Source organism: Cygnus olor, chromosome 12 (assembly GCF_009769625.2).
Source record: "Cygnus olor isolate bCygOlo1 chromosome 12, bCygOlo1.pri.v2, whole genome shotgun sequence".
Taxonomy (NCBI): domain Eukaryota; kingdom Metazoa; phylum Chordata; class Aves; order Anseriformes; family Anatidae; genus Cygnus; species Cygnus olor.
Window position 1 is genome coordinate 13,287,343 of NC_049180.1, and position 12,559 is coordinate 13,299,901.

At 48.6% G+C, this 12,559-nt stretch overlaps 1 protein-coding gene across 6 annotated transcripts in view; it reads right to left on the minus strand.

Moving 5' to 3' along the window:
* The window catches only part of WDR59 (WD repeat domain 59), a 48,440-nt gene that overhangs the window by 4,815 nt on the left and 31,066 nt on the right, over positions 1-12,559 (minus strand). For 5 of the 6 annotated variants that reach the window (XM_040570858.1, XM_040570856.1, XM_040570857.1 and 2 more), the window contains 3 exons: positions 4,472-4,605; positions 2,957-3,038; positions 972-1,084 (listed from right to left, as the gene is read on the minus strand). In XM_040570858.1, coding sequence (XP_040426792.1) covers positions 972-1,084; positions 2,957-3,038; positions 4,472-4,605 — 329 coding nt within the window. Of the gene's footprint in view, positions 1-971; positions 1,085-2,956; positions 3,039-4,471; positions 4,606-9,371; positions 9,429-12,559 lie in introns of all 6 variants that reach the window. The other variant, XM_040570861.1, reaches the window with a different exon arrangement.

Below are 12,559 nucleotides of genomic sequence, written 5' to 3' on the forward strand. Positions count from 1 at the left end.
GAGGCACGTGTGCTCTGCAGGACTGGGCCGTCTCTTCTGTCACACCTTTCAGGAGCATAGTCCTCCTCCTGAAAATACACATGGCCTAAGAGGTGGGAGAAAGATGGGAACTCTGGCAATCCAGCAGTACTCGTGGCCTGATTACCCCAGCTCTGTGCAGCATTAAGAACGAGGTCCACAGGACTCGTGGCTGTTCAAGCTGGAGCCATTAAACTCACCCCTAGCCACAACACCTTTCTGATGAGACCCTCTACCCACAAGCATCCTGCATTCAGACCCCGAGGCAAAAACCCCACCGCAGGTCTTCTGGATCGCTGTGAAATTTCTGGATTGCTCTGAAGACTGAGAGCAAAGAACCACCCGTGCTCCCCTCCACCGCTACTGCCCAGCAGGAGGGAGCTAGGTCAAGCCGCAGTATGCAAAGCACAGCACACAAATCCTGCGTCTCCCAGTGGGACAGATCAGCAGACAGTTAATTACTAGTAATTCTCCCTCCTGCACAGATTCACTGGCAGGAAGAATTTTGTGGCTAGCACTTGGCTTTGAGACCAGGGGAATGATTTCCCAGTAATGCTATTATGGCAGCAGCGAATTTGAAGGTGAACCAAGCAGCTGAGCCAACGCGATCATTTAGGAGGTGGGGAGCAGAAACCCCAAATCTCTACTTCTAAGTCAGGCACCGCGGGCATGCTGGAAAGCAGAGCTCCAGCTGCACCTGGGCTATTGCTCAACGCTAGCCAAGGGACACCCGGATGCCTGATGGGAGGCCAAATGCTGCCTCCTGCATGTCATAAACATACTTGCATAAACACACTTCCCGTCCTGATGCACCTCAGGCTTGAGAGAGGGAAAAAAGACAAGGTGTGGCACTACTCAAGGCTGAAATGATGCCGTACAACATACATAGTCATGAAGGGCTCCCTCTGCTTCAGCAACCATTCCCAGTCCCTCCCCAGCGTTCAGAGACCTACAGGGACTCCAGTAATTGACGTCCAAATGGATGTTGTGCCCAAGGTATCTCCAAATCTGGGTCAGACTTCGGTCCAAGACAGAGATCAGTAGCTACCATGGCCAGTGACCAAACCTGGCAGACAGGAAGGAAAAGCATCAAAGCTACAATTAGAAACAGCCAGACTCCAAGGGTATAGGTGTGCACAGATTCACTCGCAGATAAATAATAATGGATTTTTTTTATTTATTGTGTTTTAAAACCAAGAGGGAGCAGTTCCAGCCTCGGTGTGACAAGTTATATCGAGAGTAACACAAAGCTGATGCTTTCTCTGTCCCACTTGCTTTAAGACTGGGTTAAACCACAGACTATTCTTCCTCAGAGTTTAACAGGAGAATTTAAACAGACCTGTTAGTTCATTTTACGTTCACAAAACACAAAAGGGTTTAAATTTGATACAGTTCTTAGGTTCAGAGATGTGTGGTGGCAGAAAGTTTACCAGCGCATCACTATTTGCATAAAATGCATCTTTTGATGAGCTGTGTTACTGAACACCTCTCCTCCCAGCACTGCTCAGTGCAGACAGGACTACAGTTTGCCATTTCTACTCCAACACTAACTTTTTCACATGCCACGTTTCTTCTTCTTCATTCGCCTCCCTTTACTCTGGAAACAGTTCCACCTTTTCAGTCTCCATACCACTGATGGCATACGACTGCATCAAATCTAGGACTGGTTTTTGTGCTGTCTCTTTTTAAAATGGAGCAAGTAGAACATGATATGCCAGGGAAAAACAAAGTTCCTAGTTGGGCATAAAAAAAAACAGGAAAGGAAAGTGAGTGTGATGGTGGAAAGACAACAAATCAGAGAGGAGACAACCAGAGCTGATGACACAGAAGAATTGTGGGGACAATGCAAGTGCTCCAAGTACCCAGAAGAACAGCCAGCAACCATAACCCTACAGCTGCTCACTGTGAACTGGAGAGAAAGAAACTGGGCAAAGAAACTGAAACAAGGACAGGCCTGAGTACAAGAGAGCACAGAAAGGAACCTGGAAAGACGCCACTTCATACACTGCCACAGAGCATGTCTCATATGTAACTCCACTGCTCACGTCTCCGTGAATGCCATGAACAAGGCAAGCTGCAAGACAGGCTGGAGTTACACGGGACAGGGAGTAACATAGCAAGAAACAGGTATCAGAAAAGTCCTGCTGAAGTTATTCCACCCAAGCTCTGGTCCTCCAGGCAAACCAGACAGCAAAATGAAGCACAGGGGTAACTAGACCTACCTTCTCTCTAGCTGAGCCCACCATGAAGCTAAAAACCTGACAGCAAGACAACAGCTTGAGTTGGCTTCTGCTTAGATCAGGTAGGGCTCTGGCCATTTCCTGCCCAGAGCTAGGGGGAGCCAAAAGCTCAGGAGAGGTGCACAGGCTCCTCTGGCAGTGCCAGCCACAGCCAGCTCCTGTCAAAAGCTCTGCCTGTTGCTGTGGGCTGATCACACGGCAAGGGACAAGCCAAAATGGCCATTTTTCTCCAGTTACTAGCTGAAGCCTGGGTCTCTGGGCTCAGGCTCTTCTTGGGGAGAAGCGAGCTGCAGTTAGCACGTAGTGCCAGTGCGGATGAATGCTGAGCTAATTACAACGGGAATGATTACGTAAGGCAAAACCACCGATGAAAATACTAACAGCAGCCAGGCAGCTTTGTGCACAGTTACTTCCTGTGCAGACTCAAAAGCGGGCTGCATCCCCAGCTTTGCCTGCAGGAACACCCTGAAATGTGTGCAACACCCTGCTGGCAGCCCTGGGAAGGGACCTCTCAATGCCAAGAGCAAGGAGGTAGAGAGCACCTCTGCAGCTGGTCCACAGACCTCAGTTTGTTGAACATTTCAGACTCCCTGGAACAAGTACTGAGCCCAGCTAGCTGTTTGGGTATCAAGGTGACAGCACAAGCAGTTTGAGGGTGGCACAGCATGCTGAGAAAGAGGTCTGATTCAACACAATACCTGTACGAGATCCCTCCGTCCAACAGCCAAGGCTGAGGCAGCATTCTTCTGGCAGGTCTCCTGGATATTATTCACGTTCAGTCTGAAAAGAAAGGAGATAGATCAGCTCTCTGGTCAGCATGGTACCCACAGAGGTGGGGTGATGAGGGGTGATGTGGTTCTGGCAGCAGCGAGCAGTCCAGAACCTGCTGATCTGAACCTGCAAGCATGATGAGGATCCCATCCTGCCCTCTGCTGTTCTCCAGGGATCACTGCCATCCTTCCAGCAACCCCACTATTCACCTTCCCTAGCACATTGCTATTGCATCAAGCTCCAAACTAGCTTGGTCCTAAGACACCACTTCCATGAGGATGTTGGATCCAACCTGTGCCAGAATACCACCAAGCCAAGAGTCATTCCTGTCCCTAGAAGCCAGCAGAGGCGTGGTCTTGTTCCCACCCAGCCTGTTGGCCTGCTCTGCTCGACTGCAGGGACCCAGCTGCACGCTGCGGACAAGCAGGCTGGTGTTCAACCTGTTCCTGAGCCAGATAACGCACCCCTCACGGAGACAGTGTCTGGCAAGGTGGGCTGGGAAAACCCAGGTTTCCCGCTCATCACCAGGAAGGTTCCTCAGACTCTTGAAATTTCTACTGCTGAAGATCTTACAGCAAATTGAAAAGACTCAGGCTGTTTACAAATGAGATATCCAGAGAAGAAAGTTCCAAGAGGTCTTTTTAAAGAACATTTATAAGAACATTTTAATAATACAGAAAAGAGAGAAGGAAGATTTTTTTCCTCCTCTGTTGCCTCCTTTAAGGAGGGCAGCCTGCTTCTTCCCTGCATGCCTACAGAGTGAAAACTGTGAAGGGTCAGAGAGTCTTACCAAAGCTAAGGAAGCAAAAACTCACAAAAAGAGATTTTATATCTATCTGAATTAGACATTTTGGGAAGAAGACGCTCCTTGTTTATAAACACACAAACAAAACCCAGAACTTCTCCATCCTTTTCATTAAGGCAGGAGAACTTGCTGCACAGACACTGGCATGCATGTATAATCAGGTCTCCGAGGGAATGAGGCATTCCAAATACTTCTGAAATTAAAAATCCTTATGAGCCAAGAGCAGTTTTAGAGTATGAGAATATGCATCTATTGGGATTTTTTTTTAAGCTGTGCACTGAACTGTGGAGTTCTTTAAGATTTAAGAGATAATCTTTAAGATTTGAGAGATGATTTGTATCAATAACTTATCCTTCTAGCTTACAAAAAGCTGAACCTCTAACAGTTGCAGAGATGATGCTGGAGCACCAGTCCAACCTCTGCATACAATACGCCACCACAAATTCCTTCCACCACGCTGTTCAGATTTCTAGGAGACGAGTCCCCTCTCACAGGGGGAGAGGGACACCATAAGAAAGCAGCAAGGCAAGACTAAAGGAAGAAGGTACGGAAACATTCAAACATTCGAAGGATTAAAGCACAGCAATACCAAAGACAGCTGCTTTTCTTTGGGAAAGGATTCCAAGCTGATACTCACATGTAGAGCTCTCCCAGCAACTTGTGCACGGGCAGCAAGCAGGAAATATCTTGTATAATAACTTTTCCAGCAGCTTTGATGGGTCGGTTGTTGGCATCTGTCCCCTCTCGTTTGCTTTTCCACCTCCTCGATTTCTGCAGAAGAAATGGCAGCGTGTCACTGGGGAGGAGGACAGCAGGCTTCTCGGGCCAGGGAACAATGCACTAGGGTGAGGAATAATGCAAGCAGCACCCAAACCTGCCTTTCAGAAGGCTCTGTGTTACCCTGGAAAACATCCATGACATGCCCAGGAGAACAAGCATCTCCATCTGTAGGAAGTGAAAAGCAGGTCAAGGCAGCGAGCTCAAGGTCAAACTCACTCAAAAAGCATTTCGTGAGTTCCCCTGTGAAAGCCAATACGAGAACGAATCAGCATCGGGATGCCAATCAAACCCAGGAGGGTTTGGCAGGAGGACGGTTCAATTATCACCCTCGTTAGAGGTCTGGGAACCCTCTGCAAACAGACCACCGCTGACTTCAGCCAACGCTCAGCACAGAGACACGTGGGAGCAGCTTCTGCTTGCCCTCAGCTTCAGGGCAAGCCCACAGGTCCGGACTCTTTTGGTCTCCTCTTTTGGCCTCTATTTGGCCTCCTCTGTGTCTGAGCACACCCCTGTTTAGCGCCAGGACAGGGCTCCCACCTCTCCTGCTTTATCAGCAGCTTCACACAAACGGCAGGTGATAAAGCAGGGCCCACATTTTCCTAACAACCCTTAGCTACCATGCTCGCAGCTATTTACAGCTGGCTCAGGACATGAGGTTGAGGGGAGAAGAAAGGAGAGGAATCAACACAAGGGAACAAAACCAGGAGCCCAAATACTCCCCGTAACAGACATGGAGGCCATCTTCATGCCAAGCTGCATAAAGCTCCCTTGGGCACACGACGCCCCGCAGAGTATTTGGCTTGTCATCGTGGCCTCTCCCAGCTCCTCGCTCCAGGAGGCCGACGAGGAGGGACGAGGACGTGCAGCAGCATTGCAGGCAGAGGCACTGGAGCTCTAGGAGGGAAGCTCTGGCTGCTCTGCAGGGCTCCTAGGAGAGCAGTGGATGCTTTGCAATGCTGCTCTCCTGTGGCAAGTCCCCTCATTGACACGAGGTGCTGACGCTCCTACACAGAAGCATCCCCTAGAAGTCTAAAACGCTCTCTTACCGTTGGGCAGGCAACACCTCTTCGGATAACACCTAGAAATATTGCTGCCCCTTCCGTGCTGAAGGATGTGGGCTGTATCACAATGAGGTTCCCAAACAACCGTGGTACCTGTACTCGTTCCCCGTCAGGGCAGCCAAATGCCACCTGTGTGCAGCAAAGACTTGCTGATGCTGCCAAAAACACCGGAGCAAAGCCTGGGAGCCCCAGCACAAGGACATGCCATACTGGAAGGGCCACCAGGCTGCCCACAGCACTGCCCACCAGTAGCCATCATTTGTGCTGTATCTCAGCAGGCATCCGAAGCCAGACCTGCAGGGGGCAGAGCCACACTCTGCAGGTAATTTGGAGAGCAACTTGGCACCTCCGAGCGAGGCAGGTTTCCTGCCCTGTTACTGGGAACAGATTCAGCCTGCTCCTGCCAGAGCCGACTGAAGAAGCCTCCCAACAGGTATTTCAAAGACTGGAAACATGGACAACACAAACCACTTTCCACAGGCACTTGTGGGTTATTTTTGGAGAATGACAGCAAATGAGGATGAGAATGGAAAAGAGATCCCACGAATGGTTTCCACTGCTTGCTGTTAGCATAGCACCAGACAAATGAAGACACTAGATGCATCAGAGCCCCTCAAGAACCTGGACTCGCAACAAAATCTTCCTGCTTTCTTCCTCTTAGCACTGTCAGGTTATTAGCAAAAAGGAAAGCCCTGATTCTTTACTGGGGCAACTCTAGGACTAGGGTTAGTCAAAGGCCACATGCCCTGCTGGTTCTACGCTGCTGTGACCATCGCTTCCTGCCCCTCGAGCTGTGATGGAAGAAAATCCTAAAGCCACGCATACAGCCACCATTAAAAGTGTCTCACTGGTTTTAACAATTTGCCTCAGTTAGCTACAGCAGCTACGTGTTAGAAAGAAAACAACCATCAGAAGCATGGGAACATCACTGATGAAGTAAAGCTCGGTGCCTCTGACAGCAAGGCAAGTTCTACCTTGAACCTTGTAACTACTGGTGCGTTACAGGGATAGCTCTCCACCAGGCAGCACTGGAACACTTTCAGCAGGAGTTACCAAAGGCAAGGAGAGCTCTAGCTTGGGTCTGTCTGGCCAAGGTCCACCACAAGGTTTCCTCTCTCCCTTCTGCTCCAAGTCGTCTCTCAGGAGGATCTCCCACTACGGCGCTACCGAAAGGTGCCACGGAAGATGGCAGGCGTCAGGGCGGGACAGAAGACGTGCCTCTTCCTAGGGGCTGGAGCACAGGTCAGAGAGGGGAGCGGGGAGCACAGTGGCTGGAGCTGGAGCAGAAATCAGCATGCATGCACCAAGCTAACTAGTGACAGGAGGAGGTCAGACACAGGCGCTGCCCCCAGCGCTTCTAGCTTTCTGCAACCTAGAGTCCACGCTAGGGAGAACTGCATCTACTCAGCTGCTCCTGGGAGCTTAAGGAGAGGGAGAAAAGGAAGAAAACAGCTGTAGTGATAGCAAATTAAGACTCATCAGCTCCTCAGAGCACCAAAAGGAAAGAAACCAGAGCGTTGATGACAATCATGGGGTTGGAGGTGACAGCGAGGAACAGCACTGAACAACGACTAAAAAAAGCCAGCCTGCACCTGCGCTACCATACCCAAGGCTGCAATTTGCTGCAATCCGAGGTGACAACGATGGCAGTAAATGGGTTACACGTAGAAACAGACAGCCCAAGAATAAGCCACCAACTGCTTCGCAGCAACCATCACCATCAGTGCGTACTCAGCAGAAGTCGGTACGAAATGCTGCATGCCTGCTTGCAAAGGATGCCGAGCCGGGGCGCGTGCGCCTCTGCGTCCTGCCGAGGCAGGAGGTGCTCTAGAGAGTGTCGTGAAATGTCAAGTGCCTGTTTCACACCAGCGTATGCCAAATCTCGGGGTTTGCAGCATAAACTCACGTTAGTAAGACGAAGGGCAAGGTTGCAAACCAAAAGGAAAAGGCTCAATGCCAAAAGTGAAGCTGCATTAAGGTATTTATAAAATACAGAGTTAAACCAGCTCAAAGTCAGGTTCAAGCTGATTCTAAGGTTTTTCTTTTTAAATATGCTTTTAAAATTGCTGCCTTCCTGCAGGTTCCTTTATTCTGAACAACTACCTACAGCTTAACTCCCCCATGCAGGTCATGCAGCACTGCCTGGATTTTACCTTCAAAATAATCAGTGTTTACTATTCACAGCATCTCCCACAGCACCAGGCTACTTCCACAGACAGGCAAAAAAGCTGAGGCACTTTTGAATCAAGTGTCCCAAAGCAGGAATATTTCTTTTTCTTCCCTGTGTCTTCGCCTTGGGCACCAGTGCCAACTTAGGAGAGCACGATTGGGCTCTTCCCAAGGTTATCCACAAATACAATCAGTATTTCAAGGCTTTGACTGTCCCACGTATCTTTTTTTTTTTTTTAAGTATACGTTACACAAAATTATAACTTTATCACTTCAGCACGTGTTCTTCCTTCCAAGCCAGTGGGGTAAGCAAATTAAACTGTGGCCCTGGCTGCACCACAATTTACCACATAAAAAGCTGGCATGTTCCTTTCCTGTTTTTTTTTTTTTCCCTTCCTCTTTCAATCAATTCCTAATCCAAGACAGAACTTTGTTTCTTGCCTCCACTCTTCACATTTCATTAGCTCTTCACAAAAAGCCTCTGGAGTCAAATAAATTACTTCTGTTTTCTTTCACCTATTATTTGCTAGTATAGTCTTAGAGTTCTTGTAATTAGGAAGGCTTGATCCTATTATACCAAGTTAAATTAGGTGTTACAGGTTTTTATTTTATTCCCTGCTGTCTTGTGAAGAGAGAGCATGAAGGTGAACAGCCGTGAAAAAAGTTTTTCACACCATCAGACCTAAAGAGACCATCTTTAGACTGGAGTTTTCTAAGCTCTGCCTATGCTTGGCAGATGACTGATGTGACAGTAATTGCCCAAATTTACAGCACAGCTTGAGCAATGCTGATATCAAGACATTCATGTTCAAGCTTGGGGGACATGTGGACCTGACTAAAGGAAAACAGTTGTCAAAGCAGGCTTGGAAGGGCAGGTGCCAGGAGGAAGGAGTACCAGCCAGGTGGTGTGATTCTAAGGGCTGAGAGAAGATCACAAATTAAGGAGAAATCCTACTCATTGCTCCAGGAAATAAGACTTTCTGGTGCATTGCACATGCTCATTTCAATGAGATGACAGATCGTTATCAGCAGCTCAACCAGTTTGTTGCTTCTGCAGTTCTTAAACGGTGCCATGCCAGCAGCTTGCTGCTCTTTAATATTATTTTCCAGCAACTCCTCCCTCTCCAGAAGGGCTTCATCTTTTTCAAAAATGAGGTGTTCCAACGTCACTCTCCTCAGTTGGCTGATGCTGCATAATAATCGTTCAACTCCTCTGCAGTGCACACTCTACTTCTTAGGGGTTGATCCTTTCTTACACTTCAAATTACCCCTTGGCATCCTTTCTTGGCTGCTAAGCCAGGTAAAATAGGCATGTCATGAGTCAGTATTTGTACCCTTCGAACTCGTGTTTGCTCCTGTCTGCTTGCTCTTGCATTCGCTCCTCCTGAAACCCTAGGCCCTGTGTGGAGTGCAAGTCCCCCACCTCTGTGCAGGTTACTCAAAGGCAGGCAGGTGGCATTTTATTCTTGGGCCCTTGGGCAGAAGACAGGGTAATATCAAGGACAGTATTAGCACAGCGCACAGTACCGGGAAGTCGTTAATTGCTTGTATGGACCAACGTCGCCGGGCAGAGCGAGGAGACATCTGTATGTGAAAACATTATACCCAGGAAAAGGGAAGAAAGACACCAAGAAAATTAAAGACAAAGGTAAATAAACTGAAACGAAAAGTGCCCTGAACCAGCAGAGTAAAAGGTACTATTCCCCACGGTTCTGTTACACGATGGACAGTTGCAAACCGAGACCCCCGCACAATTGCGCTATACGTTACCTACGGACCTGGCAAAATGTGGGCTGCTGGAGGGAGGACTTCCATGATCACAAGTCTGAACAGTCTCCCACATGGAATTGTACTACTCCAACAGGCATGTGCCCTTGTTCACACCATGATGTGACAGCAGAGAGGACAACACCACGCTGCCCCACGTGCCAGGCTCCTACTCTAACCAGTTTTCCCCTTCTTGGCTGAAGAGGAAGGCAGCCAAGTGCTACCCCAGCTGCACCATTTTTAACCCAGCTCTCTGACACGGAAATCTGCAGCAAGCTAAACAAACCCTCCTGCTCGCTCAGACATCCCTTTAACATCCAGCATCCTCCAGGACTTCGTTCACTGGAACCTGCTGCAACTGTTCACTTTCATTTCGAAAGCAATAGAAGACAAGCGTCAGGATATTAGAAGGGATGCAGAGACGTGTACCCAGAGACCTGTACCTGAGGAACTCATTTGGGTTGAGTGAGCAATCAAGTTCACTGATTGACCATGCAGAACAGCTCCAAAGTAGGCTTTCATTATGAACTTGCAGATACTTCATTAAGCACTCAGCGCAGGATTATAACAATAAACCGAATCTCTCAAAGCATATTATTGTGGGCTCACTTGACAAAGATATTTGTTACAGTTTTGGAAGAGTCAACACAATAAAAAGGGGAAGAACGGGGTTATTTGTGTTGTGTGCAATGTATTTCGCATTTATTTTCAGCTGATGACAGGCAGTCCTCATCGTCAGGCATGCCTGAGCCTCTGCCTTCCCTTGTAGCTCACTGCTGGGAGAAGCCCGCAGCCAGGGAGCCGAGGGATGAGGCTCTGTTTGTGGACTGCCTGGCCCCACGGAAAGAGAGAAGGCTGTAGTCTTGTGCTACGTGCTCCTCTACTGCGTCTCACAAGAGAGGGAGAAAAGGATTAGCAGAAGGAAATTTAGTTTAGTGGAGAGCAAGCAAAACTAAGCTCGGTCCCCCCACTAAGTCCTGCTCTCCTGTAGGCAGCCGCTGCTGCCAGCCCTTGGGACTCGTGGCTACGCTCCCCCATGTGGAGTTTGCGAGGTCTGCAAGCAGCCAAAGCCCGAGGGAAGCCCTGAGAAGCAGCAGCAGCTTCCAGGCTCTGCCGTGACAGAAGCGTGGACACCACAGTCACCATCCATGGGTATGGCTGTTCCTCAGGCAAGGCTGAGCTGTCCCCAGGTCCCCACCAACACGACCCTTTAACTGGAGCAAGAAAACCACGGCCATGCACTGTCTTTAAGAGAAATCCAGGTTTGAAACACTGATGGCGTTGCCACAGCATAAATGCAGATTCTCCTTTCTGCTGCTTTTTATACCACTAGCTTTTTAGACTATTACTTTTTAGCTTTTGTTGACTTCTTTTTTGTAGGAAGGAAGAAAGGAGGAGCATGCATGCATGAATAACGTGAGAAAGATATATACGTGTGTACATATACATACATACACATTTAAATGGGCACAGAAAGGCTGAACGTCAGATTTAGTTTCATTTTGGTTTACTAAGGAGATCTCTGCTAAGCTCAGCAGCTCCCCTGCTTTTATGGGGACATGACACATTCCCTGTCTAGCAATGCACAAATCCCATTTGTTTGTTAATGGTGGTTGCTACATGGGATTTACGTTTAAATACTTGGTTATGTCTGAAAAATTCAGTTTAGGGGATGAAGTTATGTAACTTGGTAGCTTACCACACAATTTCAACTTTTATTTAAAGCAAATATGAAATCCAAGCTTTCAGAGCTAACAAGACTCAGACTCTGGGGTTTTTATGCCTTAAAATCCTCACAATGAAATGTCATAAAAATATTTAGCATTGATTTAGCAAAGGCTGGGGCATCAACTCCCAAAGAGTCAGAAAACCTTTGCCGAAGGGAGACGCAAGGTTTTTTGATCTATTTCATCCGCAAGAACATTTGAGCTAGCTCTCTGCAAGGGCCCTTACACTTCTTCCAACCCAGTGTGCGAGGACGCAGCCTGGCACGGGGATGGGGAAGGAATTTTCCCTGGCTTACAGCAGACACGGCTACACACATGCTTTACTCTCTAGATCCACCCCTCCCAAAATCTTGTCACCATCAATATGCGGACTGGGGAGACAGGTCACATGAAATTGTACCAAGCTGCTTCGACACGTTATTTTTAGCCTTGTCTGTCATCTTAGAGAGCTGTGTGTCAGAGACAAGCACGCTGCAGAGGACAGAGGTAGCTCTTTAAATAAACTCTCCTGCAAAGCCTAGAACAGGCTGTAACTCCTGTACCAGTCGGCACCATTTTCTCCTCTCATCAAAAGAAGTTTGGGGGGGGGGGGGGGCAAAAAAAACACTAGAACGCGGACTCCACGAGTCTTCTGGGATCTGTACGGAAGCAAAACTCGTAACGGGAGCAGAGACTCTCCCCATGCCTGGTGGGTGTAAGAACTAACTCACACAAGCAGGACACAGTCCCAGAGGGGTCGGCTGTCGTGTTCAGGACTACTGGAAAACCTAGACCTATTTCAGACCTTCCTTCACCAAGGAAGAACGAGAGCTCAAGGCTCTGACTTTCCTTCTGCTCCCGAGACAGTAGCTCCCAAGCTCCACTGCAGCAGAGTGCAGATAGCTCTTGGCTTTCGCTGGGTACCTGGAAGCTCCCCCTCGCTGCAGCAGATGTGTGCCCTCACCACAGACAGTGGGCAAACTGCTTATATGCCTTGAATTTTCAGGCTCTCAGTGGAAGCTTACCATATTTTTGTAAGCTGCCCCCTGCTGAAGCACAGGGAATTTGTCTCGGAGCAGGCTGCACGGCTGATTACTCCCACAGCATCTGCTCCAGGCACATCAGGCCATCGACTGCTTCGGAACTACCCTATGGCCACCCTACAATTACCAAGTGGTCTTTTGCACCCTCCCTGTGCCCTGGAAGGGAACAATCCTCTCTCCCCCAAAGCCTTGCTTGTAA